At 40.3% G+C, this 27,156-nt stretch overlaps 1 protein-coding gene across 4 annotated transcripts in view; it reads left to right on the forward strand.

The window, feature by feature from the left end:
* The window catches only part of RGS7 (regulator of G protein signaling 7), a 397,552-nt gene that overhangs the window by 310,906 nt on the left and 59,490 nt on the right, over nt 1-27,156 (forward strand). For all 4 annotated transcript variants that reach the window (XM_026649548.1, XM_026649549.1, XM_026649551.1 and 1 more), the window contains 3 exons: nt 19,245-19,309; nt 21,108-21,184; nt 21,285-21,366. In XM_026649548.1, the coding sequence (XP_026505333.1) occupies nt 19,245-19,309; nt 21,108-21,184; nt 21,285-21,366 (224 nt within the window). The remainder of the gene's footprint in view (nt 1-19,244; nt 19,310-21,107; nt 21,185-21,284; nt 21,367-27,156) is intronic.

Genomic DNA, 27,156 nt, shown 5'->3' on the forward strand with positions numbered 1-27,156 from the left:
GGGCTTTAAACTAGGTTCACTGGGGGAAGGAGACCAAAGCCCTGAGGTAAGTGGGGAAATGGGATCCTGGGAGGAAGCACAAGCAGGAGAGAGCAAGAGGGGAGGACTCCTGTCTCATATTGAGAAAGAGGGACGATCGATGAGTTATCTTAAGTGCCTATACACAAATGCAAGAAGCCTGGGAAACAAGCAGGGAGAACTGGAAGTCCTGGCACAGTCAGGGAACTATGATGCGATTGGAATAACAGAGACTTGGTGGAATAACTCACATGACTGGAGTACTGTCATGGATGGATATAAACTGTTCAGGAAGGACAGGCAGGGCAGAAAAGGTGGGGGAGTTGCGTTGTATGTAAGAGAGGAGTATGACTGCTCAGAGCTCCGGTATGAAACTGCAGAAAAACCTGAGTCTCTGGATAAAGTTGAGAAGTGTGAGCAACAAGGGTGATGTCGTGGTCGGAGTCTGCTATAGACCACCAGACCAGGGGGATGAGGTGGACGAGGCTTTCTTCTAGCAACTAGCAGAAGTTGCTAGATTGCAGGCCCTGGTTCTCATGGGAGACTTTAATCACCCTGATATCTGCTGGGAGAGCAATACAGCCGTGCACAGACAATCCAGGAAGTTTTTGGAAAGTGTAGGGGACAATTTCCTGGTGCAAGTGCTGGAGGAACCAACTAGGGGCAGAGCTTTTCTTGACCTGCTGCTCACAAACAGGGAAGAATTAGTAGGGGAAGCAAAAGTGGATGGGAACCTGGGAGGCAGTGACCATGAGTTCAGGATCCTGACACAAGGAAGAAAGGAGAGCAGTAGAATACGGACCCTGGACTTCAGAAAAGCAGACTTTGACTCCCTCAGGGAACAGATCGGCAGGATCCCCTGGGAGAATAACATGAAGGGCAAAGGGGTCCAGGAGAGCTGGCTGTATTTTAAAGCATCCTTATTGCGGTTGCAGGAACAAACCATCCCGATGTGTAGAAAGAATAGTAAATATGGCAGGCGACCAGCTTGGCTAAACAGTGAAATCCTTGCTGATCTTAAACACAAAAAAGAAGCTTACAAGAAGTGGAAGATTGGACAAATGACCAGGGAGGAGTATAAAAATATTGCTCAGGCATCCAGGAGTGAAATCAGGAAGGCCAAATCACACTTGGAGTTGCAGCTAGCAAGAGATGTTAAGAGTAACAAGAAGGGTTTCTTCAGGTATGTTAGCAACAAGAAGAAAGTCAAGGAAAGTGTGGGCCCCTTACTGAATGAGAGAGGCAACCTAGTGACCGAGGATGTGGAAAAAGCTAATGTACTCAATGATTTTTTTGCCTCTGTCTTCACAAACAAGGTCAGCTCCCAGACTGCTGCACTGGGCAGCACAGTATGGGGAGAAGGTGACCAGCCCTCTGTGGAGAAAGAAGTGGTTCGGGACTATTTAGAAAAACTGGATGAGCACAAGTCCATGGGGCCGGATGCGCTGCATCCGAGGGTGCTAAAGGAGTTGGCGGATGAGATTGCAGAGCCATTAGCCATTATTTTTGAAAACTCATGGCGATCGGGGGAGGTCCCGGATGACTGGAAAAAGGCTAATGTAGTGCCCATCTTTAAAAAAGGGAAGAAGGAGGATCCGGGGAACTACAGGCCAGTCAGCCTCACCTCAGTCCCTGGAAAAATCATGGAGCAGGTCCTCAAGGAATCAATTATGAAACACTTAGAGGAGAGGAAAGTGATCAGGAACAGTCAGCATGGATTCACCAAGGGCAAGTCATGCCTGACTAACCTAATTGCCTTCTATGATGAGATAACTGGCTCTGTGGATGAGGGGAAAGCAGTGGATGTGTTATTCCTTGACTTTAGCAAAGCTTTTGATATGGTCTCCCACAGTATTCTTGCCGGCAAGTTAAAGAAGTATGGGCTGGATGAATGGACTGTACGGTGGATAGAAAGCTGGCTAGATCATCGGGCTCAACGGGTAGTGATCAATGGCTCCATGTCCAGTTGGCAGCCGGTTTCAAGCGGAGTGCCCCAAGGGTCGGTCCTGGGGCCGGTTTTGTTTAATATCTTTATTAATGATCTGGAGGATGGTGTGGACTGCACTCTCAGCAAGTTTGCAGATGACACTAAACTGGGAGGCGTGGTAGATACACTAGAGGGTAGGGATCAGATACAGAGGGACCTATACAAATTAGAGGATTGGGCCAAACAAAACCTGATGAGGTTCAACAAGGACAAGTGCAGAGTCCTGCACTTAGGACGGAAGAATCCCATGCACTGCTACAGACTAGGGACCGAATGGCTGGGTAGCAGTTCTGCAGAAAAGGACCTAGGGGTCACAGTGGACGAGAAGCTGGATATGAGTCAACAGTGTGCGCTTGTTGCCAAGAAGGCTAACGGCATTTGGGGCTGTATAAGTAGGGGCATTGCCAGCAGATCGAGGAACATCATCATTTCCCTTTATTCAACATTGGTGAGGCCTCATCTGGAATACTGTGTCCAGTTTTGGGCCGCACACTACAAGAAGGATGTGGAAAAATTGGAAAGAGTCCAGCGGAGGGCAACAAAAATGATTAGGGGTCTGGAGCACATGACTTATGAGGAGAGGCTGAGGGAACTGGGATTGTTTAGTCTCCAGAAGAGAAGAATGAGGGGGGATTTGATAGCTGCTTTCAACTACCTGAGGGGGGGTTCCAAAGAGGATGGAGCTCGGCTGTTCTCAGTGGTGGCAGATGACAGAACAAGGAGCAATGGTCTCAAGTTGCAGTGGGGGAGGTCTAGGTTGGATATTAGGAAAAACTTTTTCACTAGGAGGGTGGTGAAGCACTGGAATGAGTTACCTAGGGAGGTGGTGGAGTCTCCTTCTTTGGAGGTTTTTAAGGCCCGGCTTGACAAAGTCCTGGCTGGGATGATTTAGTTGGGAATTGGTCCTGCTTTGAGCTGGGGGTTGGACTAGATGACCTCCTGAGGTCCCTTCCAACCCTGATATTGTATGATTGTATGATAGCCCAGTACAGACAGTTTGATAAGAAGTGTGAGAATGCTTACATGGGGAGATAGATTCAATGTTTGTAATGGCTCAGCCATTCCCAGTCTCTATTCAAGCCTAAGTTGATTGTATCTAGTTTGCATATCAATTCAAGTTCAGCAGTTTCTCCTTGGAGTCTGTTTTTGAAGCTTTTCTGTTGCAAAATTGCCACCCTCAGGTCTGTTATTGAGTGACCAGACAGGTTAAAGTGTTCTCCTACTGTTTTTTGAATGTTATTATTCTTGATGTCAGATTTGTGTCCATTTATTCTTTTGCGTAGAGACTGTCCGGTTTGGCCAATGTACATGCCAGAGTGGCATTGCTGGCACATGTACATTGGCCTAAGAAAATATTATACAAATCATAAAAAAAGTTTAAAGTTTCCCTTTAAATAAAGGCAGGCACACCTACCATTATTCATCCAGTGCTGTACTGCTGCTTATGATGAACAGTGACAATAAAATAATTAACCTTAAGCTAGAAATGAAATAAGGTTGAGACATGGCATTTGTTCCTTCATTACCAAGTTAACTCCAAAAAGAAATGCTTTTTTATTCCTTTATAGACTATGTTAACATCTACTTTACAATGTTATTTCACTTTCTGCTTTATGTTAGCTGAGGGTATACAATATTTTCATGACAAAGATTTAGCTATAGGCAATGTGTGTAAAACAGATGATGTCCTTTCTTGACACATCCTTTAAAAATAATCTCCAAAAATATATTTCAAGAGGCTGCTGGCCAATTTCTAGAGCAGTGCTATAGTGAACCCTGCTACTGATACAGGCGTTAGACTTTTATCTTGGATCAAGGTAAAATATCTTGGCCTCCATTTTGAAGGTAACTAGATGCCCACTTTTTGGATGCTCAAACTGAGACATCTAAGAAGGTCCTAATTTTCTGAAAGTGCTGAGCATTCAATCTCTGAAAATCAGGATCCTTTAAAATATCTAAGTTTAGGCACCCAGAATCACTAGTCACTTTTAAACATATAAGTCCTTGGCTTTCATTTAACTGATTGTATCGATTTTAAAGTTCTACACAGTGGGACCCAACCATGCTGGAGAGTTTCTCCCATGCAAAGTTCCACTGAATTCAGCAGGACTTGGTGCAGGAGTAAAGGTGTGGGTCCTTTACAGTAATTTAGACTGGTGGAGTTTGAGTAGTTCTGCATCCTCTCTGTATTGGATAGAGTTCCTATCTTATGACTTGTTCATGTGGCTATTAAAACTATGATCTCACAGTTTAGAAAGCTGGCTCTGCTTTATATTGTTGCTGTAGAGTGAGTGAGTGTACTAATGGCTGAACATACTGTCTACTTGTACTCTGATAGAACAATTAATTCTGCAAATTAAAATGTTATATGCCCAACTCCCCTCTTATTTAAATTTAAATTTACTGGATTAATAGAGGTTCTTCTGGCAAATTAAAAACACTTCTGTGTCATTGAAAGTTTATGAAATATTGAGGCTATTTATGTTCATAGTCAGAAGGATCAGGGTTCATCTCAATTTGGCCAAATCTAATGAATGTTAATCCATATGCATATGGGATCAATTCTCATGAGGCTTGTCAGTTCCTTTCTTGGGTTTAGTGACTCACAGCTGTTGGGAATTTGAGGAATTTAATTCTCCCACATTCTCTTGTTTAAATAATAATATAGAAAAAAGATGAAAGGCAGAGAAAAGTTCCAAGGTTCACAGGTAATTACAGTCTATATAAATACAACAAATAATTGTAACAATGTAGAAAACAGTATTTTGGGGGGAGAAGAAAGAGGCGGTAATAAGAAATGTTTCAGGAGAAAGGTGAATAGAAGTGGGTGAAATTATATAATGGATTGAGCACAGGAAAAGTGAGAGTTGGAGGGGATTTCATTTTTGTTCTAGAGTTAGGAGCTGTAGATCAAGAGAAGAGATGGATATGAGCTATCAGGGAATCTTCAAATAGGTAAAACGAGATAGGGAAGCTGTTCTGGATTATGGGGACAAAAGGAGACAGATATGTGTCTTTGAATGTGAATGGAAACAGTGGTATGGGCTGTGGAATGGGCTGAATTACAATGATAATTTCAGAAAGGGAGGTGGGGGATGCTGGGTGCGGGAGGGGCAAATTCTTTAAGTCTATGAGAGAGGTAATGTACTGGTTCCTGAAATGGACTAAAGGTCGGGTAATGTGTTCCCATTTTATGGTATAAATGAGGTGCTTAGCTGGTACATTTTGGACAAAACAAAGTTAGAAGAATTAGTAGTATGGACTGAAGAAATCCATAAAGGAAATCATTCCACTAGTTCAGGCTAAGAAGAGAGGAAGACATGCATAAGAGCTTCAGCAAAGGGGTTGAGATAGTGTCTGCTGTGGACAGGACAGTATTTTGGGGGTGATAGTAGGCAAATATATAGATCTAGGCAACATGAAAAACAAAAGATTCCTGAGTCTAAAAGAATATGCAGCTTTTTCTCCACTAGAGGTGAAGGACAGGGAACAGTGGTGGTTAGGATGAGAGGGCTCTTACCAATTACAGTGTAGGCCAGGGTAGTCAATTATTTTTTGTCAAGGTCCAAATTTCTTAGTAAAGATATAGTCAAGGTCCAGACTCTAGAGAAAATAATAAGAAACTCCAACTAATAATGATGATAACTAAAAAAGATGTTGGGGTCTGTTCAAAAATGTCTGGCGGTCTGGATTTGGCCCATAGCCTACACCAGGGGTAATCAATAGGTAGACCATCAGTTTGGGGACAAATTATGGCTTCCTCTGGGTGAGTGCTCTGTGTGGAAGGTAGCACAGGGAGCCTCTTTGCCCTTTCCCTAGGACGCTCGTGCTCATGAGACAGCAATAATTTATGCTCCCCTGTGCAGGGTGTATAGCATCACCAGAGAGGACAAGTTGTTGGGTCGGAGTCTGGGAATGGTCCCACTTTCCTGGAACCAGACAGAACCTTGAGATCTGCTCTATAGGGAGCATGCACTGCACCCTTTCATCCTCCTCCTCTCCTGTTTGGGAGCTTTCAACTTGCTCCTCTTTAGGTAGTAACACATCAATGGCACTGCCATTCCTGCAGTACATGGCCTGCTATCCCCAGTCGGGCTCTGCCCGTAGGTGCCGTAATTTGCCCAACTCGGTTGGGAAGTTCTGCTGAAGACATGAGCAGGTGAGAAAAGCAGAGAGTGAGAAACAGTGACAGATTGAATGTAATAGAGATTTGGAGAGAAGGCAGGGCAAAGCAGGATGTCCATGGTGTTGGAGAGAGTGAAAGCTGCCAGCATCTGAGTTAGGACTTGTTATTCTTGAGAGAGTTCTGGAGGAAGAGTTATACTGCTGGATGTACCACAGGCTTTCTGTATGACCTGGGTAAGTCACAGAGTGTATTTTATCTTCCGTATCTGTAAAATGCAAATAATTCTTCACAAGGGTGTTGGGAGGCTAAACTAATGTGCACTAAGTTTCTCACATGAGATTCTCACACGAAAGGTGCTATTAAAGTGTGAAATATATTATTGTTATTTCTAGCTCTAATTATGTTAGACCAGGGAGGCATCACTGTTTCTCAAGACACTAGCCATTCAGATAGCTGAAGAAGGTTTTTAGGTGTTTGGTTAGTAGGAAAGGGAAAAAATTGGGCAAAGAAATTCAATAAGTGGATATTGATTAATAATGACATCACTGATGTTGTAGGATAGAAGAGAGGGAAGATTACAGAAGAGGAGGACAGGATAAATTCACAGAGATAGAATGGGCAGGAGATTGCAGGCTTGGGTTCTGGGGAGTCAAAGGAAGGAACTGGATTTTCATGACTCCACTGATTCTGGTTGAAGAGAAAAATACAGTGGTTGTTAGGTGATATGAAAGTTCATGTGTCAGACTTGGGCTAGTGAGGTTTTTGCTTCTTCATGGGTGTGTGTGGGGGGGAGAATTTAGCAGGTAGAAAACATGAGATTAGAAGACTATAAAAACAACCAAGCAAATAGGCTGCAGTCAATTACAAATGCTAGTGAGTTAAATGTTACAGAATACAATACTATGTGGAGAATCAGAAATGAAATGGATAGTTCAAAATGTCCCTTAGTGTTGTTTTCTTCTTGCAAAAATTCATTTCAGTTTTGCATCTTGCTAGCGGATTAGTTAAGTGTTTTTCATTTTGTTAGAAAAACACAGCTCTGGGTAAAAAAATAGAGAAACAGATGTAAAACTAAATTGGCCAATGGTTTCATGCTGGCAAAGATCAAATATATCTGTACAAAATTTTGAGAGAGCTTGGAATTTACTTGACGGGGCAGTTGACAGGACAAGCTATCAATAGCTTCAATGCAGAGCCTCACTTCCCCATTGATATAACCAATATAACCTTTAGCTTTCTCTCATGTGCTGTTTGTTTCTATTTTAATTCAAATGTACCTGTATGTTATCCTTTTGTTATCCTTATCTGTCAAACAAAAGAGGAAAATCTGTGGATCAGAAATCTGAAGGTGACATTAACTAAACTTCTTGCACAAAAACACCATATCACCCACGGGCAAGCACTTTTCACAAAATGATCACTCCATATCTGGCCTCTCAGTCCTCATCCTCAAAGGAAGCCTGCACAACACCTTCAAAAGTCGAGCCTAGGAACTTACATTCATAATTTTTTTTAGTGTCTAGCAAAATTATGGTCTTAATAAAGGCAATGGATTTATGGCTTATTACAACAATCTGTAACCCATTAACTCCCATCTTATGTCCTTATGACTGTAAAGGAGTTAACTAGCTGCTTCACCTTGAATAGTCTCTTACAATATATATTAACTACTTATGTTAAACAATCTGTTCCACCTTGTATTTATCTGTGACAATCTGAGTATCTTTCCCAGACTTGAAAAAGAGCCCTGTGTAGCTTGAGAGCTTGTCTCTTTCACAAACAGAAGTTGATCCTATAAAAGATATTACCTCATCTGCCTACTATGAATGTTCATGAATCTTTTATCCAGGTTGAATTACAATAAAATAAGGAAATAATCCCCAGTGGCAATATACCACTTTTCTTTCTCTCTTTCTCTAGGTAAAGTGGAGTCTGAAAGCTTCAGCTATCAGGGATTCTTTATGAAATGGGAGAGAAGGCCAAAAAAAAAAAATATCTTTTTGCATTGCCCTTGAGAATTTAAGTGGCAATTTTCTTTTCCAGAGTTTTTCTTTCTAGAGATATTGTCTTTCCCAATCAGAGCTAAATTCAGCTATAGCACTGCTGAACTTGGCCTATCATACCTCAGTTGCATCTGCAGAACATAACATATAGGTCTGTCTCATCTTACGCGGGGGTTCCGTTCCGCGGTTAGCGCATAAAGCGAAAACTGCATATAGCCAAAACCCCATTGAGTTCAATGTCGGGCAAAATCGCCCGCACTACAGATATAGTATTAAAACTGTTGTTTTTCTCTTTTTTTTTTTTTTTGTTGCCAACCGCGTAAAGTTGAATTCGAGCATGTTAAATGTGCGTAAGATGCGACAGACCTGTATACTAGGTAAATGCAAGCATAGACAGGCAATTGCAATCATAAACCACACTTTTATTCAGCTTAATTTTCCATTTAGAACATGTTTGTCTACTTATTTTGCATTCACAGTTTAAAATGCCTGTTTGAAAATTTGACCTCTTATCTCAAACTTTCTTTCTCTAGTAGGCAGTCATTTTACTAATCTCTGTAAGGCTCTGCATAGCAACACAGTTTGAATTCATAGAATCCAGAGCTGAGAATAAGACCTCTTAGGTCATCTAACCCATCGCCCTGACATCACAGGTTTGGTTCTTAGAATGGCATTACTTGTATTAATGCCTTGCCCTGTCTAGTTTTATATACCAAGCTATGGGGCTTGAATACTTCTCTTGAGAGACATCCACACCCTGATAAAATTTCCCTGCCAAATGCAATCTTTCATACTTTTAGCCCATTGTTCCTAGTAATTAGTAATGATAAAATAACCATTATCTCTTGGCTAGTGATTTTCTTCCAGGGATCTCACACCACTTTACAGAGCTACGTCAGTAGCATTTAACCTCATTTTACTGATGAGAAAACTAAGATACAAATTTCAGTGACTTGCCCAGGGTCAAACAAAGGCAATGGGAATGAAATCTTAGTCTCCAGACTTTTGTTCAGTCTTGTGCCCTCACTGCTGGGTCCTTTAGTCTCCCTTACTAGGTGCAGCATCTTGTTAATGTTATTGTACATGAACAGTATTGCAGTTCTGTATTTTTTTTAAATGTAAAACAACCGAATGCTATAGAAATTGGCAGCATATACAGAATATCTGAGCTAGTAGCTTGGTGGAAGGACTGGCTAAAAGGATCATCTATTTGCATGTAGATTCATCCCACAATGGAGAAGCCCTGTTGCTCGGCACACACAAAATTAGACTGGACAAAATGCAAGTATATGTGCTCAAGGGAGCAAACCTGTATTAGCATGGAGCTGGACTTGACCTACGAGGTTTATTCCCAGTTCTAGAGTCTATGAATTCAAACCCCGTTGTTCTGCTGTGCAGAGCTACATTAATCACCAGAAGCTACCTCTGACACATAAATGATTCAGAGAAAGTCTCAGTTCAAAGCTTGCTGGAACCAGGATGCCCTGTGTTTTGCCCTGAAGCCTGCCAAATTTTGATGCAGACAGACGACCATTTGCAAGTCTGTCCATACGTGCCTTCTACATGCCATACATGCCTTCTACCTGTATTCGTGAACTTTATCTTAGGCATCAGCTATTGACATGCCTTAGCATTAACTAGGTCAGCAGAATATAGGAGGAGAGGCAGCTTTTCATAGTCCTTCACCCCAGGAGTGACTCCAAAGTGCAAGGCTCTTTAACACAGAACTGTAATATTTTTCTGTCTCATAACTGTGGCACTAAGGTTATAAGAAAAAAGAGTTATAGCTGAGAATTCTCTTGTGCAGCCCAGTGCAGGTTGTTTGCCAACATTTTCATAAATGTACTTAGGAAAAGTTCTCTGGAACTTTTCTAATCAAGTGTGACCCAAATAGCTGTTTTTAAACATCTGTTTGCTGTTGCATTACTATAAATGCATTGTTAATCTAGGTTTAAATCCTGGCCTTTATCAATATAAACAATGTAATTTCTTATAGAAAGAATAAATTTAAAGATTTATAAATATAATTCAGAATTTTCAGAATTACTTTCAAATCACTGCTTTGAATAAACTAAACTGATTTGACTATTTCATTATTAATATGAAAATTAAATCTGCCAGTCTATGAATAGGGAGCTAACAAAAGACATGGGGGTAATTTCATTTGGGAGTGGTATATGGTCATGGGGATCTCCAAAGCCATTGAAGCCTGCGATAGCTGAACATCCCCAGGCTTATGTAAGAGGGTGTAATTGCATTGTAGATACTTGAGACTAACTGATGAAAGTTATTGTGCCCAGTTCACATAAAAACTGGCATTTTCTTTTTTATGCTTAAGTGGAAAATGAAACCTGAGTTAAGTGAGCATCCTAGAGACCAGAAATAATTAATTGCTTGATAGAAGCATCAGTGAGGTAAAGGAATAATTTGCACTGTAAATGGTGGTGATACTTAAACTGGGCACTTGTTACAGATTTGTCTATTGGCAGTGCAGATTTAGTCTAATCCTTGATCAGGCACATTCAAAGATTGGTAATTTATCTGCCCTCAGGACAGCGTCTGTCTGAACTTTGTAGACCTTATTTTAACTTTTATTCTTTTTCCCTGGCAATATTGAATGTATGAATATGACTCCCATTTTGACTCTGAAGCCAAAATTTGGTCCTATAGCTAATATTAGCTTCAGATGTATTCTGAGAAATATGTGAAGGTAACATCTGTAAATTCTCATGATTTATGTTTGTTACTGAATTAACCTATATCAGGCACTATTAAACCAAATAAAGTGTCCATGTTAGGGTTTCTTTTCATAATTATTTTTTTTCCAGCCAAAACAATTTGGCAAAATCAATACAAAATATTAGTATCATTAAATCTTTATTTTTTGCTGAAAAAAGTTTTGAACAAAAATATTTAACCATGCCATTGAAAGACACACTTAAAAAATAATGTCTTGTAAAGATTTTTTCCCTTCTCTTTTGCCTCACAGACATTCAGCCTGGCCCTCAATTTCTTGTGCATTTAAAATTCTTACTGATTTCACTGGGAATCTTGCATAAAGATAACAATATCACTATCATGGTAGTAGTGTAGATGGGTTCTTCTGATCCTACTCGGTGGGATCTCCTATTGAGGTGTCATCAGACCTAATTGTAAAGCCCACCCTGAACCCAACTAGACCACAAGTAACTTGAACCTGATCCAAGCCCAAGTATGTCAAGTCATTGTCATATCTGACCTGACCCAACACTTGTAGTTGGGTTTTATTGGGTTCAAGTTGGGCTGCAAGGTCAGATGCAGAGCTGCCAATGTTGGAGCTGGAAGAGCAACATGGCTGGGACATTGCAAACGGACCATGTGCTTCTGCTTCACAAACATGCAGTGCTCCCCCTCCCTGCCCCAAAGAGCCCAGGGCCACCAATACCTGCATGCTGGTGAGGCCACAGCCCCCTGGACCACCCAGACCGCAGCCAGACGGTTGGACAGCCCTATCACTGTGCAAACACAGAATAACCCCCCTCCTCTTCACTTCCACTGTCACCTCCTGTCTGGCCCCGCTGCAGGAATCCAGGCACGGGGAGGGGGTCAGAGTGGGAGGGGTATAGACCTTGGGATGGTGTGGTGGCGCATGATCGGTAGCCACTTACAGATCCCCCTGATCATTACCTCAGATTTCCTGAATTGTTGCAGCAAGGGCACCATGAAATACTCTAGGCTGGGCAGTCGGGGTGAGGTGCAGCGTGGGGCAGGGCAGAGGCTGACCGGTGCAGGGTCCTGGCTGGCCATGCTGCTGCACTTGCAGGTGAGCCACGTTGTGTCTCTCTCCCTCATCTGGAAACAGCTGATGTGAGTGCAGCACTGCCTCCCCTTGTGACACCACCTCCACCAGCCACTGGCCCTTGCCTCACACACCCCCAGTCTTCTTGGGCCTAATTTTAAAGCCCAACCTGAACCTGGCCTGAGTGCATCAACCCTTTTTCCAGTCCAACTTGTACCCAAAACTTGTAGTCGATTCCCATTGGGTTCAGATCAGGTTGCAAGTCTGTAGTCTTCAAAGACCCAGTCCTGGTGCCATTCAAAACTCCCAAATCAGTGGGAGTTTTGTCACTTACTCCAGTGGGAGCTTGATCAGGCTGCATCTGAGCAACTAGCTAACTTCATGGCCTTAAACTTTTAGAATGGGAGCTGTGGGTTTTCCACTAAATAGGTGTATGTAGTGTATAAAATTAGTCCTCTTCCTTGTTCAAAGTTTGAAACCTCATAATTATCTTTATGGTATTTTTTTACAACAAAAGAAAAAAAAAAACCTGCAGAGGCTTTGCATGAGCTTTAAATGATAATTAAGCAGTTGGGAGTTGAAAATGGCTGAACCCTGAAAATGGGTTATTGTGATTGAATATATTTAAAAGCTGTTGCGAAGAGGCAACATATCTCAGTGGGACATGGTCAGTAATTTTACTGCTGAGCTGTCAAGTTGCCCACATTTTGTAACCCAGTTATTGTGGGTGAGATTTTCAAAAACACATAGCAATTCGTTAGCTCAGTTTCCATTGAAGTTAATGGGTACGTCTACACCCAGGCCCACAGACTTGTGCTAGCAGGGTGTGCTAATATCAGCTAAACATCGCTGTGTAGATGGCACTTTGAAGTTGTGGCTTGGACTGGAACTGGGACTCTGAAGCCCCTCCAGACGTCAGAGCCCAAGCTCCAGCCCAAGCTGCAACTTCAAAGCACCGTGTGCACAGCTATTTTTAGAGTAGTAGTGTGAGCTCTGCTGGCATAAGTGGAATGGAACTGGGCTGGGAGGCTCATTCCTAGATGCTGTGTAGACAGGCCAAATGAGTGTTTTATCATTGGTTTAAATAGATTCTTACCTTATTGCCCAGACAGATGCAGGTTTAAAGTGGGGCTTATGTCTAGTAGTTTGGAAAAACAGTCCCTGCACATTGGCTGTCTCAGAAAGCACGACCCTACAAAAAATAAACAAACAGAAAAGTAAGTTCCGGGGAAGAGAACAAACATACTAATATAAATACCTAGTTCTTATATGGCACTTTTCATCAGTAGATCTCAATGTGCTTTATAAAGCGGGGCAGTGTCATTATCCCCATTTTATAGATGGAGAAGTGGAGGCATAGAGAGATACGGTGACCTGTCCAAGGTCACCCAGTACTCAAGTGGCAGAGATGAGACTAGAATCCAGGTTTCATGGGTTCCAGTCCAGCATTCTATGACATCCCTTTAAGTGTGGCATTATTCTGTTTCCTTGTATATTTAAATTATCTTGGTCGTCTGAATTTGTGGAACATTGCTCATTGATACGGTCTTTTAAAAAGTTGCTACTCAAGCTCTGTTTTTCCATGGTACTCCAATCTGTTCTAAATCATATGCTATTGCTACAACTATATAATTTGTTTTACTGGAAGGCAATCAGATTGATTGCAAAATCATGTTAAAGTATACAAGCACTAAAATAAGATTGTATGTTGCAGTCCATGTTTAGCAAACTGAGATTACGAATGAGGCTTTGTTGCATTATATATCATTTGTTTTTATGTTAAGTAATTTTTATGAAATACTCTGTTGCATTTGGTTACTTTCAGTGAGATTGTGGCTTTATTGTAAGACATGCTGAAAATGAATGGGCCAAATTCTTATCTTTCACCAGTGACAATCCAGTCTTTGACTGCTTTGAACTGGTTTGTAGCTGATGGCAGAATTTGCTTCATGATTGGCCCTAAGGATGTTTAGGGCCCTATCTTGTCACTTATGCAGTCACATATGCAGTATGTAACTTAGAGTTTGGCATATGATGCTGTTTGCAGAAAAGGTTTGGGTTCTCCTCAGTGTAATTAGTAGTATTCTGAAGGCTTTCCATATAGCCAAATAACCAGTTTGTAGAGCGTAACAGTTTCCAAGGTAACTGCTTGGTGGTCTCCTTGTGGGCACCTCACCTACTTAAATTTGTCAACTTGACCCCTCCCCCCCCAAAAAAAGTATATGTAAAAATAAGAGGCCTTTGTTGTTAAAAGCATTCCTACAGATCATACTTCCAGCTGTAGCTATGTATGCACTGCAGAAATGTGAATTCAAAATAGTGGGCACTCTGGGCTGCCTATCCATAGGTAGTTTGACTTCTATATTTGGGGGTACAGCTCCAGTCAGGCCAATGGGGGCATGTATTGGGGGTACAAATTCTGTGCCTGACAGAGGCTTGCATTTGGGGGGGCAATGCCCCTCCAAATTATGCCCATGTGCCTCTCACCTTGTTGTTGAACCATCTATTTATGACTGACTGCTTTGGAAGAAGGGAGGAAAACAGTTGACTCATTCACTCCCTCTCCAGACACTACAAGCCAGGCTACACCAACTGTAGTAACTGCAAACCGCTAATGTTACAGATGGGGCAAGGTAAGGGAAGTACTGTGCAATCAGTGCCTTGAGGAAAATATTTGTTGCAGCATCCCTAACTCCAACTCCCATTCCTCTTAAGGAAAAAAAACTTACTTATCTGCACCTCAGTTTTATCTTCTGTAAAAGGAGGCTGATATTTACCTTCTTTTGTAAAGTGCCTTAACATCTATGGATAAAATACACTATAGAAGAGTTAAAGTATTATTATTGTCTGGGAAACCGCAAACAATTCAGCTCAAATTCTTGAGCTGCTGCTTCCACAAGGAGCCCTTAACAATATCCCAGAATGGCTGCATTCATGCTAAAAGTGAGAGTGCTGGCAACACAATGATGGGAGGGGGGCAATTGAATCAAAGAGTTGAAGTGTCCTTGAGCACCATTTTCTTCTGCCTTGGCATCAGCAGATATGTCATACTTCCCAGACAGATAAATCCTCTCGGGCACACTTTAGACTCTGCCTTAAGTACACTGACATGTAGAAAGAGTTTTAATGAGCATAAAAAAGGCCAGATGGTATAATCATTAGACTCCAAAAATAAGAGAAGCATTTTAATACCCTGGAGGAAAGGCTTGAGGGATAAACGTAACCATTTTGAAGTCCTGGCTCAGAAATGTGCACACTAAAAAGAAGTCATTAGATGGAAATTTCTAGGAGACAGGTCCAGGACTCGTTGCCACAAGATATTACTGAGACAAATAACGTAGTATAACAGCAGATGTTGTAATTAAAGGAATCTAATCCTGTTCTGAAATTTACTTACTGGGGTAAAATGACACAGGCTGATAATCCTCATGCTTCAGGATCAGATACTGATCTCCAGGTGTCATACCTTTCTAATGAAGCTCATTTCAATAGACCTCACTTCTTTAAGTCCCAAAATTACCTACGCAGCATACAAATATGGTGTCACGTCACTTTTATTGTTGAAATTTATTTACCTTTAGTCTGAGGCTACAGAAAATTATTTACACTGAAGGAAAGAATCCTATAGCATCTCAAGTTCCCTGCATGATATTGTGTTCTTCTTTTTGGATCTTTATCACCATTTAAGAGTTATGCCAGGGGCCTGAATCTACAACTCTTGCTCACGTTAGGTAACACTTACATAAGCAGTCCCATTTATCTGTGATGAGCATATGTCTAGAAGCATGAGAATTGTTAGCCCTTGTCATTTTACTCCAGATAGTAAATGTTCAAACAGGATTAGACTATTGCACTTGTGTGGGCAAGTACTGTTCATCTTGGGATCACCATGAAGTTGCCCTGATGTAGCAGAATTAGGCAGATTGTGGGGTGTTCAGGCCTTCAATTGACACATCTTGGATTGGACACAGCCAAAGAAAGGCTGCTAGACAAGTGAATCATTGGTCTGTTCTGCTATGGACATTATGATCCTGAAGGAATAACTGCTTTAGAAAGAGAGATTAGGCTGATGACAAGGAACCAAGTACAACAAATATATTGAAAATAGGTTGGGCAACTATTTTCTAAGAATATTAGTTTTACAGTAGGCCAAGCAAAAGAAAAGAGTGGGAGTTTTCTATATATATTTAAAGAGATGTTAGGGTTACCTGACAGGCTTAAACTCAGCTCATGGAGTTCCTGGAACCCTCTCTGCTCATCTTTAATAAATACATTTTTTTAAAATAATCCTCACAATGTCTTAGAGCTAATGCTGACAGGATTTTTTTCCCTAGATCCGTCAGTTAAGAAAGTAATTTTGAAAGCAATAAGAAAAAAAAGATGGACTGTAATGAGGGCCCAATTCTGCCCTTAGTTATGTGCCTGCAGCTACCATTGGACTCAGTGAGAAAAGCCAGAATTCAGCACTTATTCTCTTTCCTAGATTTCAGAACAAACCTTAAGGCAATAGTGTAAATGTATGGTGCTTTAAGTATGCATTGAAATTGGGGCTAAGTTCTGTACCTCAGCCTGCTAAATTACGTATGACAAATAGATATATCTTTGTATTACCTGAGCAGGGAATATCAGAGAAGACTATAAAGGGAAGGGTAACAACCCTCCTGTGTACAATACTATAAAATCCCTCCTGGCCATAGACATCAAAATCCTTTTACCTGTAAAGGATTAAGAAGCTCAGGTAACCTGGCTGACACCTGACCCAAAGGACCAATAAGGGGACAAGATACTTTCAAATCTTGGGGGGCGGGGGGGGAGGCTTTCGTTTTGTGCTCTTTGTTTTGGTGGGTGTTCGCTCCTGGAACTAAGAGGGACCAGACATCAATCCATGCTCTCCAAATCTTTCTGAACAAGTCTTTCATATATTGTAAGTAATAGCCAGGCAAGGCGTATTAGTTTATCTTTGTTTTTCTCAACTTGTGAATGTTCCCTTTGCTAGAAGGAGGTATCCCTGTTTTGCTGTAACTTTGAAACTAAGGGTAGAGGGCATTCCTCTGGGCTCTTTGAATCTAATTACCCTGTAAAGTTATTTTTCATCCTGATTTTACAGAGATGATTTTTACCTTTTCTTTTTAATAAAATCCTTCTTTTAAAAACTTGACTGATTTTTCCATTGTCCAAAGACCAGGGGTTTGGGTCTTTGATCACTTTGTAACCAATTGGTTAGGATATTATTCTCAAGCCTCCCCAGGAAAGGGGCTGTAAGGGCTTGGGGGGATATTTTGGGGGAAGAGGAACTCCAAATGGTTCTTGTTAAATCACTTGGTGGTGGCAGCGTACCAGGTTTTAACCTAAGCTGGTAGAAATAAGCTTAGGGGGCTTTCATGCGGGTCCCCATATCTGTACCCTAGAGTTCAGAGTGTGGAAGAAACCCTGACACCCACGAAAGCTTATGCCCAAATAAATCTGTTGGTCTTTAAGGTGCCACCGGACTCCTTGTTGTTTTAGTGAAATAATGGAATGCCTTGGAGCAGAGGGAGAAAGTCAGACTGAAACTATTTTTAAGATTTATTCTTTTGTCTGAAGTGAATTTTGTCTCTGGGGATCTTAAGTATTATTGATTTGGCCTCCTTAAAATACAAGATTAGATTAGGTGCAAGGGACTTTTGCTTGTCTAGGGACTGTAGGATTGAGTTCTTAGACACAAATCTTTCCTATCTGTGCCAGCAGTGGAAATGCATTTTTCTATCTAGGGATGGGGATGGGTGGGCCAGGATTCCTTCCCTCAGAATATATCGGAGCCTAGCTCTGTGAGGGCTCTATGTCCCCAGCACAGAGTCCGTGGATGGGGTTGGTGGATCCTTGACTATACAAATCAAATCAAAAGGCCATGCTACCCCACAGAGGGCTGGGGCTGGGGCTGTGGAGGCATGAAAAGGTTATGATGTTTCTCTTCAGCCTTGTGAGGGGAAATTCTGCCCCACCCTACATCTCATTTCTGGAGGAGTCACCTGTACTAAATCCAGTTACTCAGGCTTGAAATGAAGGATAGGATTTGCCCCTAAATGAAAAGAATAGGATTTGCAGTTTAATTCAATAGAAATTTTGGATGCATAAAGCATTCTGGAGGATCAAGCCATTAATGTAATGACTTAGTGAGTGATGCTAACATCTGTCCTCTGTCTCACCTTAGTTTGATTTTTCAACCCATTTCTTTTCAGCATTTGTTGCTTGTAATATATTTGGCAAAATTCCTTTCAGTTACACTGGTGTGAATCCAGAACAACGTTGCCGAAGTCAGTGCAATTCCTTTGGATTTGCCCCAATGTAAATAAGACTAAATTTGTTCCCAATGTTGTATGTAAAGATATGCTCCTACTTTTTCATTTTCACTCCCACATTATTTCCTCTTATAGATATTTTCCATAGGGAGTGATACTTTGAGTCTTTATTTTTTATTTGTATTGTTCTCTTTTTCTTTTTAATTGTGAGTTTCTCTTGTTGATGTGGATTGGTGTCTATGCAATGGGAAAATAATAGTGTATAAATAAACAATAAAGAAAACTCTTCTACTAGTGAAATAGGACAACACCTCTTGATAAACCTCTTTTAGTCCATATGCAATACTTTAAAGATAAGTTGCCATTTAGCTTTTTAACAAATTAGTTCCTGGCAAAACAAAAACAAAACCTCACCTCCAAGGTTTTGTTTATTACTGCTATAATGTAAAGAGAGCTAAATAATTATGCCATTAATCACTTTGGCAGAAGCTACGCTTCAATAAAAATACCATTGTATGTATTGACCCCCTTGTTCTAAAAAAAATTGACTATAGAGCAAGGGCGGATTAGGGTTTTGTGGGGTCCCTGGACCAGAGCAAGTGGGGGGGCCCTCCCCACTCCTTCTGCCTTCAGTCCCCTGCTTCCCCCTCCCGGCGCTTCTGTCGGGGAAATGGGGCTGGGGTGTGGAGGTTTGCCCTGGCGCTCCAGCAGGGGAGTCGGGTCGGGATGTGGGGACTGCAGGAGCACCGGGTGGGCAGGAGGAGCTGGGCAAGCCCCCACCTCCCAGCAGGAGCACCGGGCAGGCGGAGCGGGTTGAGGTGCCAGGAGTGCCCATTTTTCTGGGCCCCCCCCCAACTGGCCAGGGCCCTGGGCATGGACCCCGTTGGCCCAGTGGCTAATCCGACACTGCTATAGAGGGAGAAACACAGAGGTAAAAATCTAGCAGTCTGTGTCAATGGAATGTGGATGAAACCTTGAGATCTTGATTTCTGGGGCTCTGATGTTTATGAAATAGCAAGAAATGATTGATTGATTTTTTTTTTTTGTGTTCTAGCGGTTTACCTCTGCAAGCGAACAATGCAAAACAAAGCACGGCTTGAGCTAGCAGACTATGAAGCAGTAAGTAGGTGGGCCTTTCCTGGAACTGAGATGTCAAATAAATGAGATTTCCAAGCTCAGCAGAATGTAGGATAACATTAGAAACAAAGGCCACAGCATTTTTATAGTGCAGTGGTTTATACATTGAGCAGTTTAAACTTGCGTCTAGGTATGTGACAACTGGCACTCAAGTGCTAATATTTCAGAATCCATAAATGCTGTTGTACATGAGCTCCTGCTGTATTATATTAAACAATGAAGATTGGGTTGGTGCATTATGAATAGAGAGAGAAACAAATCCCAAATGTTCCCATAGTTTTGGGGTGCTGGGATCCAGGTTGTTGGTGCAACAAGCCCTAGAGAGGGGCCAGCTGCAAAGTTTGAATTCATATCTCCCCAAAGTTCAGGGGTGTTTGGGAACTAAGACTTGGGCCCATCTCTAATCTAATTGTGCACAGATCCTTTCCCCAGCATCAGGTGAACTGTTCACCAATCTCATGCAGTCGGAAACAAATATGTCCCAATGTTTGTCAGAACTGTACTACAGTGTGTAAGGCTTCCAATTATATATTTAAAGATCTAGCTTAAAATTTTCAAAAGGACTCAAGTAATGAAAAGTTAAGTCCCATTTTCAAAACTGACATAGACATGGCCAGATTTTAAAAGGTAATCATTGAAATCAATGGGAGTTAGGCACTTAAATACCTTTAGACATCTGGCCTTAAGTGTCTAAGACCCATATATTTTCAATGGGCTCTGAAGTCACTTTGGTGCTTTTGAAAATTGTACTCTTAGTTTTAAAGATACTAGGCCAATTTTTGCCCTGCTGTAACTCTGCTAAAGCCAAAAGAGCTACAGCGGGATGAGCATGGCCCATGGTATCTTTATAAGATTATGTGGGTTATTGATGGGATTGTGAAGACATATCCCTTTACTATTCTGCAGTAAATATATAATACAGTTGCAGTCCGATTATTTGATGCCAAGTTCCCAGACATTTTTTAGTTAACCTCACTATAATTAACACAAAAAGGGGGCATTGAGAGAAATTGGTACCTGAAACTCCCTTGAAGTCAGTAGACCAAATTATGCTTCCATTTACACTAATGAAAATCCAGAATAATTCTATTGCAACCAGTGGAGTTGCTCAAGATTTACCAGCATATCTGAGTGCAGAATTATGCCAAGTCTCATAAAAATATTATTAAATAATTTTCTATACAATAATAGACAGCTTTAGTCTGCAAACCTTTTTTAAAAGTATATGACCAATTTTCTTTAGAAGAAGTTTGTATTCCCAAAATGTCTTTCTAATGTTCCAGCTAAAGTCATCTCTGTACTAGACAACACAAACAGCTCATGTAGAAGACAAATGGAGGTTTTAGTGTGAATCAGTGGCAGTATCAAGCTAATGTCATTGCTACATTTCCAGAGCTGGCTAGGTTTAAAGTTGGAGCATTTCATTGAAATATTTGGAATAATCAACCAACCAACACACCCACAAAAGTTGCTGCTGGTGTGTTTTTCTGGAAGTGCCAAACTCTGCAGCAACCACTGCAACTCACTAGAGCTGTGTCCAGACCTTTCAACAGAGTTCCAAACCTTAAAGAGATGGGGGCACAGATAATGTAGACTTTGTGGTCTATCCTGTACTATGTCAGACACTTTCCACCAAATAAATAGACTACATTTACACTAGCCTGTGCATTATGGCTTTTGAGTGCAACATCATCTTTTGGAGGTTTTGAAGACAGTCTAAAAACTGTTAGATAACGAATAACTTAAAGCACAGTTAAACTTGTTTATACTGTATTTTCAGGAGAGTTTGGCCAGGCTACAGCGATCATTTGCCAGGAAGTGGGAGTTTATTTTTATGCAAGCTGAAGCACAAGCAAAGTGAGTTCCTTTGAAGTTTTATTGCTGGATTTGTCATTGACTGTTTGTAAATGCACTACAATTAATGCTGTTTGTCTTAAATATACTGCAACATTGACAGAGTGGACAAGAAAAGAGACAAGATAGAAAGGAAAATCCTTGATAGCCAGGAGCGAGCATTTTGGGATGTACACAGACCGGTGGTAAGTAAACATGTGGAACTTCTGTTGATTGTAAGCATTTCAAAAGATAAACATGAAAATCCATGCAAAGCTGTGATTTCGGAGCAGGAGAGAGGAGCATGTGTCTTGTTTTGGGAGGACAGATCTGTTTGTGGTGGTGGCATGTGGTCTATTCACATTTTTTCCACTCAAGCATCACAGATATACCCAGGTTCAATGCTGTTTTCTGGATATGGAGACATGGTGTGGTTGGATTTTTTTAAATCAGAAAAATGTATTTGAATCAGGTATTGCCAACTCAAAGCATTCAAAACTCATGAGACAGGACCCCAAAAATCAAGAGACTGGCTTAAAAATAAGTGATTTTTTTTAAAATTACATTTTGGGTTCTTTTTATTTGATTTCTGAGCCTTTAGGGTACATTTGGGTCATATTTTCAAGCTTTTCTCCACAACCATGAAGGCGAGCAATATACTTTTTAAAAAATGAAACCTGAAATTATCATGTAATCAGTTGATTTTTGGGTGCTGGAGCTTGAAGAAAAATCACCAAATATCACAGAACTTGCAATAAAATCGTGTTGGCAACACTGTATTTGGACCATTGAACAAAAAGCTCTCTCCTTCCTTTGCACACGAGGGGAAGCCTAACATCAATGCCAATTAAATAGAATACAGAGTGCATCTTGTACTGCTATCTATAAAAGGACATTGAGAGGATAAAAATCCTACTTACAAAAATAAAAAGTTCTTAATTGTTAATAATATTTTAGCTTACTACAACTGTAAGCATTTTAAAAATCTAACTAGCATTTCACTGATTACTTTTAGACAGTAAAATTAGAGTGGTAGTAGTGGTAGAGGAGTTGGAGAGGGTGTTATGAAGAATTTTCAAGGAGAATGAATGAGCTTGGAGAAGCACCAAAGACTCAAGTTGGATTTATTTGTTTGAGAGAGGGTGTGGTGAGATTAGGGGAAAGAGGATTTATAATCAATGTTGAGTGGAGAAAGACATGGAAACTGTTACAGATGAGGAGCATAGCATAGGACAGCATTGGAGCAGTATTGTCCACCAACTGTGGAGGGGTAAGGAGGGAGGATAGAAAGATATTTGGCATTTGCTGTCCATAGGAATGAGCTAAAGAACAGAAAAGTATAGCACTGTGCAGAGAAAGGTGATTCTGTTTCATGGACCATTTCAATATTTTAAAAATTAGTTTTGTTTACATCTGGAATGAAAACCAAACATTTCAAAATTCTCCACAAAAGGAAACGGAGCCCTGGTTCTGGGGCCGTCCCCGGAAGCAGACCCTGAGAGCCCCATCTGCTGAAGATCTGCAAACCTGAGAGCTTGGGAACCAGTACTCCCAGGCTCCCGGCTCCCCATCAGACTGCCTGGGGAGCTGCAAATCAGTCAGGAGCCTGGAAATGTAGGGACCCCGGCTAAGCAGGATAGCTTCCAGGGTCTTGGCTCCCTATCCGCTGGGCTGCCAAAGAGTCAGGAGCTGGACAGATGAGCCAGTAGGAAGCCAGGCAGGAGGGGTTTCATCACAAGTTCACTGAAATTGAATATTTTCCATAAAAAATAACTCTTTGATGATCAATCAGCCTTCCATCAGGGAATTTCTGAGACGTTCTAATCAGATTAGGAGGAACTCTACAGGCTCAGGGAATCTTGCTATCTAAGAGAGACTTTTGCACTAGATTCTGAAATGGATGTAAAGATTTTGGAGACTGGCAAAGATTTGTTCCTATTTACAGGTCTGGATGGGGAGATGAGTCACTGAGGTTTGAAAAGTAAAGATATAAAGAGACAATAAAGGAATAAATTACAGGAGCCAGGATGAGAGCAAACTAAGTCTGATAAAAGCTTTGTCTGAATCATCGTCAAATATGCCTGTATGAGATGATGATTCTAATTTGACTGTAGACAGACCTAGGTGATATGGGGCACAAAAGGATTTTGGGTCTAAATCAGAAATCTAAGTTCCTGACTGCCAAGATAGTGTGACGTTTGAATAGAAGATGGAGAGGGAAGCATTGAAGATTTGGCTAAGATGGCTTTTCTTTCCAGTGAGTAGGATAGTCGTTTTGGATACACTGAGTTGAATTCAGTCCTATCAGACTCAGAAGTAGATAAGTTTGATAGAAAGAGAAAATGAAGACATGGTTGAAATAGTGAAGGTGATACAGATTTGTGTGTACAAGGGCTGGTAAAAAAAATTCTTTGAAAAATGGCTTTTGGACTAAAAAGAAAATTTGCACAGGCAAGTCAATGAAAAACTGTAAACCAAAATCTGAAAATTTTTAGGTCTAGATTAGAACGTTTGGTTAATCTTTAAAAAAAATGGTTTTTTTTGTTTAGTTTTTGAAAAATGAAAGAGTTTTACCTAAAATTACAAATTATTACTGAGAACAGTTTTTGAAAACCATAAAATATTTCAGTTTATGGTTTGAAAAAAAAGAAAACATTTTGCAGGGTATTTTGAATAAAACAATTCCACTCTCTCTGTAATTTCTTATGAAAAAACAATTGACATTTTTCAACTAGCAACTGGAAATCATATCCACATATGATTTCAGAAAATAGATGGCCAGAGATGATGATTTAGAAAAGAGAAAGAAGTCAAGATGTGGATCCAGGGAGATATTGTAGTGGTGGAATGTAGAAGTGGGATTCACACATAAGCATAGTTGAATAAGAGTGAAACCTGAGAACAAAGTTCCAGAAATGGAACTGTATCCGGTGATCAAAAATAATGTTATAGCTGATTATATCCACTACAGCCCTAAGATGAAGAAAAGTGATTCAGGGTCTGATGCGGAAAGATCATTTGATTTGCCACATAAAGGTCAAATAATGTCTTCAGCTCATGGTGGAACTCTCAGTGAGAGGTATGTGCGTAGACCAAGGGGAGCACTCTGTAACCTACAGAAGGCTGGCTTCTGTACTGTATTGTGCATAGAAGGTTGACTGGAAACGATTAAGGCAATTATTTTTGGTGTGGTGATTAGATACTGTAGATGTCTTTTTCCAAGATTTTGCTTGGAAAATGATGAAACCTGGTTGATGTATCAAAGAAAGTGTCTTTAGTGGAGGATTTCTTTTTTTTCAAACTGGGTTGTTTGTGCTTACATTTGTTATTTAGAGGGAAAGAGAATGTCTTTGATATTGCATTGTTTGGTTTCCATTTTAACATTCAGTCTAGTGCAGTGGTTTTCAACCTGTGGTCTGCAGACCCCTGGGGCTCCGTAGATTGTCTAAAATTTCCAAAGGGGTCTGCACCTCCATTTGAAATTTTTTAGGGGTCCGCAAATGAATAAAAGGTTGAAAACCACTGATCTAGTGTAATACTTTTATTATATAAAATGATTTTCAGGCATAATCTGTCTCGTTTCCATATCTTCCAGTTATTGTGTTGTATTACTAGCTATTGTACCTAGTAAAAGCCCCTCTTTTTCTGCGTGCTCCCCAGAAACAGTACCACTAACCTCTACAACTTCTACAAATATTGGTCTAAAGAATCCACAAATAATTGGTCAGAAAGATTAGCACATTAGTCAACTGGGGTTATAAATCAAGCTATACTCAGGGAGGTCAGTTCTTTTCAAGGCAAAAGAAATTAAGAGGTTATTCTTGTTTGAAAAGAAAATGTCAAATTTCTGATTAATGTCTCTATAAAAGAATGCATAACCTTCACGAATCATTATCTCAGTTAAAATCCATAATCTTACACCTTGTTTAAATTGCACAAACAGGTATTAAAACAGTAAATCCCCTGAAATATTCTCCAACCCACTACAGAACTGTATTTCCTGTGCTTGCTGTGAGATTAACTCTTTTAGGTAATGATCAAGGACAATTGACACATAGCTAACTTGCTGCCATAAACCCTTAAATGAATACACTTTTCTTGTAAGGTTTTAAATTAATCTAATTCAAATGCAAGTCTTGCTGGACATTACTTAGTATTCAAATTCATTTATAAGTGTCCTGATATAGGGGGAAATAATCTCTTGCCGTTTAAAATAATCTATTTTATTAAATGAAAGCAAATTATTTTCAGAAAACCATGTTGGTCCCAGCATATTAGAGAGCCATTGTCTCTCTAATGTTGCCTTTCTGTAATGCAGAAAGGCAACTTGCCCATAGCATGTGTAATTGCTAACTGTAGCATCTTCAGTGATGGCAAACATGGAAGGGAGGTTGAAATTATTCATGATGTAAAAATCAGCAACATGATTTTTTCCCCAGGATTTCCACTAAATCTGACCTTTCATGGGATTTTTTGGTAGCAGTTCAATACTATAGAAATTTCTCTTTTTAAAACAGCTGCCACCTTCCCTCAATTTTCCTCCATATTTAAATTTGCTGCAAGCTTCCATTCCTCTATGTCTAGCCCTGTTTTAAGTTAAAATATAAAAATAAAACCCTTATGAAGTGTGGCATTCCATTATCTCTTTCTCTCCATCCTCAACAACTGACTTACTAGGTAGAGTTACCATCTAACTAGAGTTTAGCAGGAGAGTCTTAGGTATTTTTATGTATCTGTACCCTGTCCTTCAAGGTCGTCTTATAGGACATTACAAAATGCTGAGTTTAATTTGGGTATGGAGGGGAAAATACCTCTTTGAACACTACAAATCCCATAAGCTTTTTTAGCCATAACATATTTGTCTAATATGTTAATTATTTTAAAAGGTTTCAAACAATTTGATTGAAGCAAATATAAATCATGCCATCCAGCCCTATCAGTGATTCCTCAGCCTACTAGTTCATGTCCTATCTATATATATAACCACAGGTTATGCACCTGCCCATTAGGCAGTTAGCACTCCCAAAGCTGCAGTTGGTATAGTCTCCTAAATTGCATCATGGGTAATGAAACAAAGCCTTGTAAAAGATGTTATTCTGGGCATACAGTTAGTGTTTATGATACATGCATGCATGCATCTACAACATTCCTGTGACAATTCTGTTCAAGGTAGAAACTGATGCACATAGTGTGTCTTCTAAACTTCATAGTTAACTTGTTGTGTAATGTCTTTACGAACAATGTGATAACTGTCCACTGGGTTGATTTACATTATTATAGGATGGCTATTTAATGGGATTTCTCCCTTCCAAATAGAAGTGCAACCCCATTGACATTTAATGTTCAACCAAAAATTTAGGATGATTCAAAAATGGGAAGCTATGGAATCTGTAGGGACGGTAGATAGTTACAGAAACTGATGGGATGTCAACTGTTTGGTAAGAGTCAGTTCAAATAGCAAGTAAGCCAAGTAGAGTAATAAATATGAGAATTCTGTGGAATATCTCCCTGTGTAAAATTTTAGTGCAGATGCATCACATTTTCTGGTCCTGTGTGAGATCAGTTTAGTAGTTCCAGGGTTTTTGTGGGGGGTTTCTTTTTCTTTTTTTCCCCCTTGCTCATCAGTAGTATTGTCTCAAAGATTCTCGCATAATTCAGAAAGCCGATAAGCAATTTCTGTTTAATAATGCTGATCAGATTAAGGCAACAGGCCACCTAAACTCCCTGTTATCCTGCTAGAATGGCAGTTGGGGCAGACTTTCTTGTTGTAGAAAGTTATCCTATTGAAGAGACAGGCCTGTGCATAAAATAGTTTACTTTGGATCCTAATCTGTAAAATTGGATATATCTGGTTTCTGTGCTAGGTGCCAGCATTGCCAATATCTTAATATTCATGATCACAAAGCTCAGATAAATATAGCATAACACACAGTTTGCATAAATTTATGTGTATTTGCTGTCCAAAATCAAATTTCTGCCAACCGATCAGATTACCA

This window comes from Terrapene carolina, unplaced genomic scaffold, assembly GCF_002925995.2.
Source record: "Terrapene carolina triunguis isolate 2854851 unplaced genomic scaffold, T_m_triunguis-2.0 Scaffold85, whole genome shotgun sequence".
NCBI classification, from domain to species: Eukaryota; Metazoa; Chordata; order Testudines; family Emydidae; genus Terrapene; species Terrapene triunguis.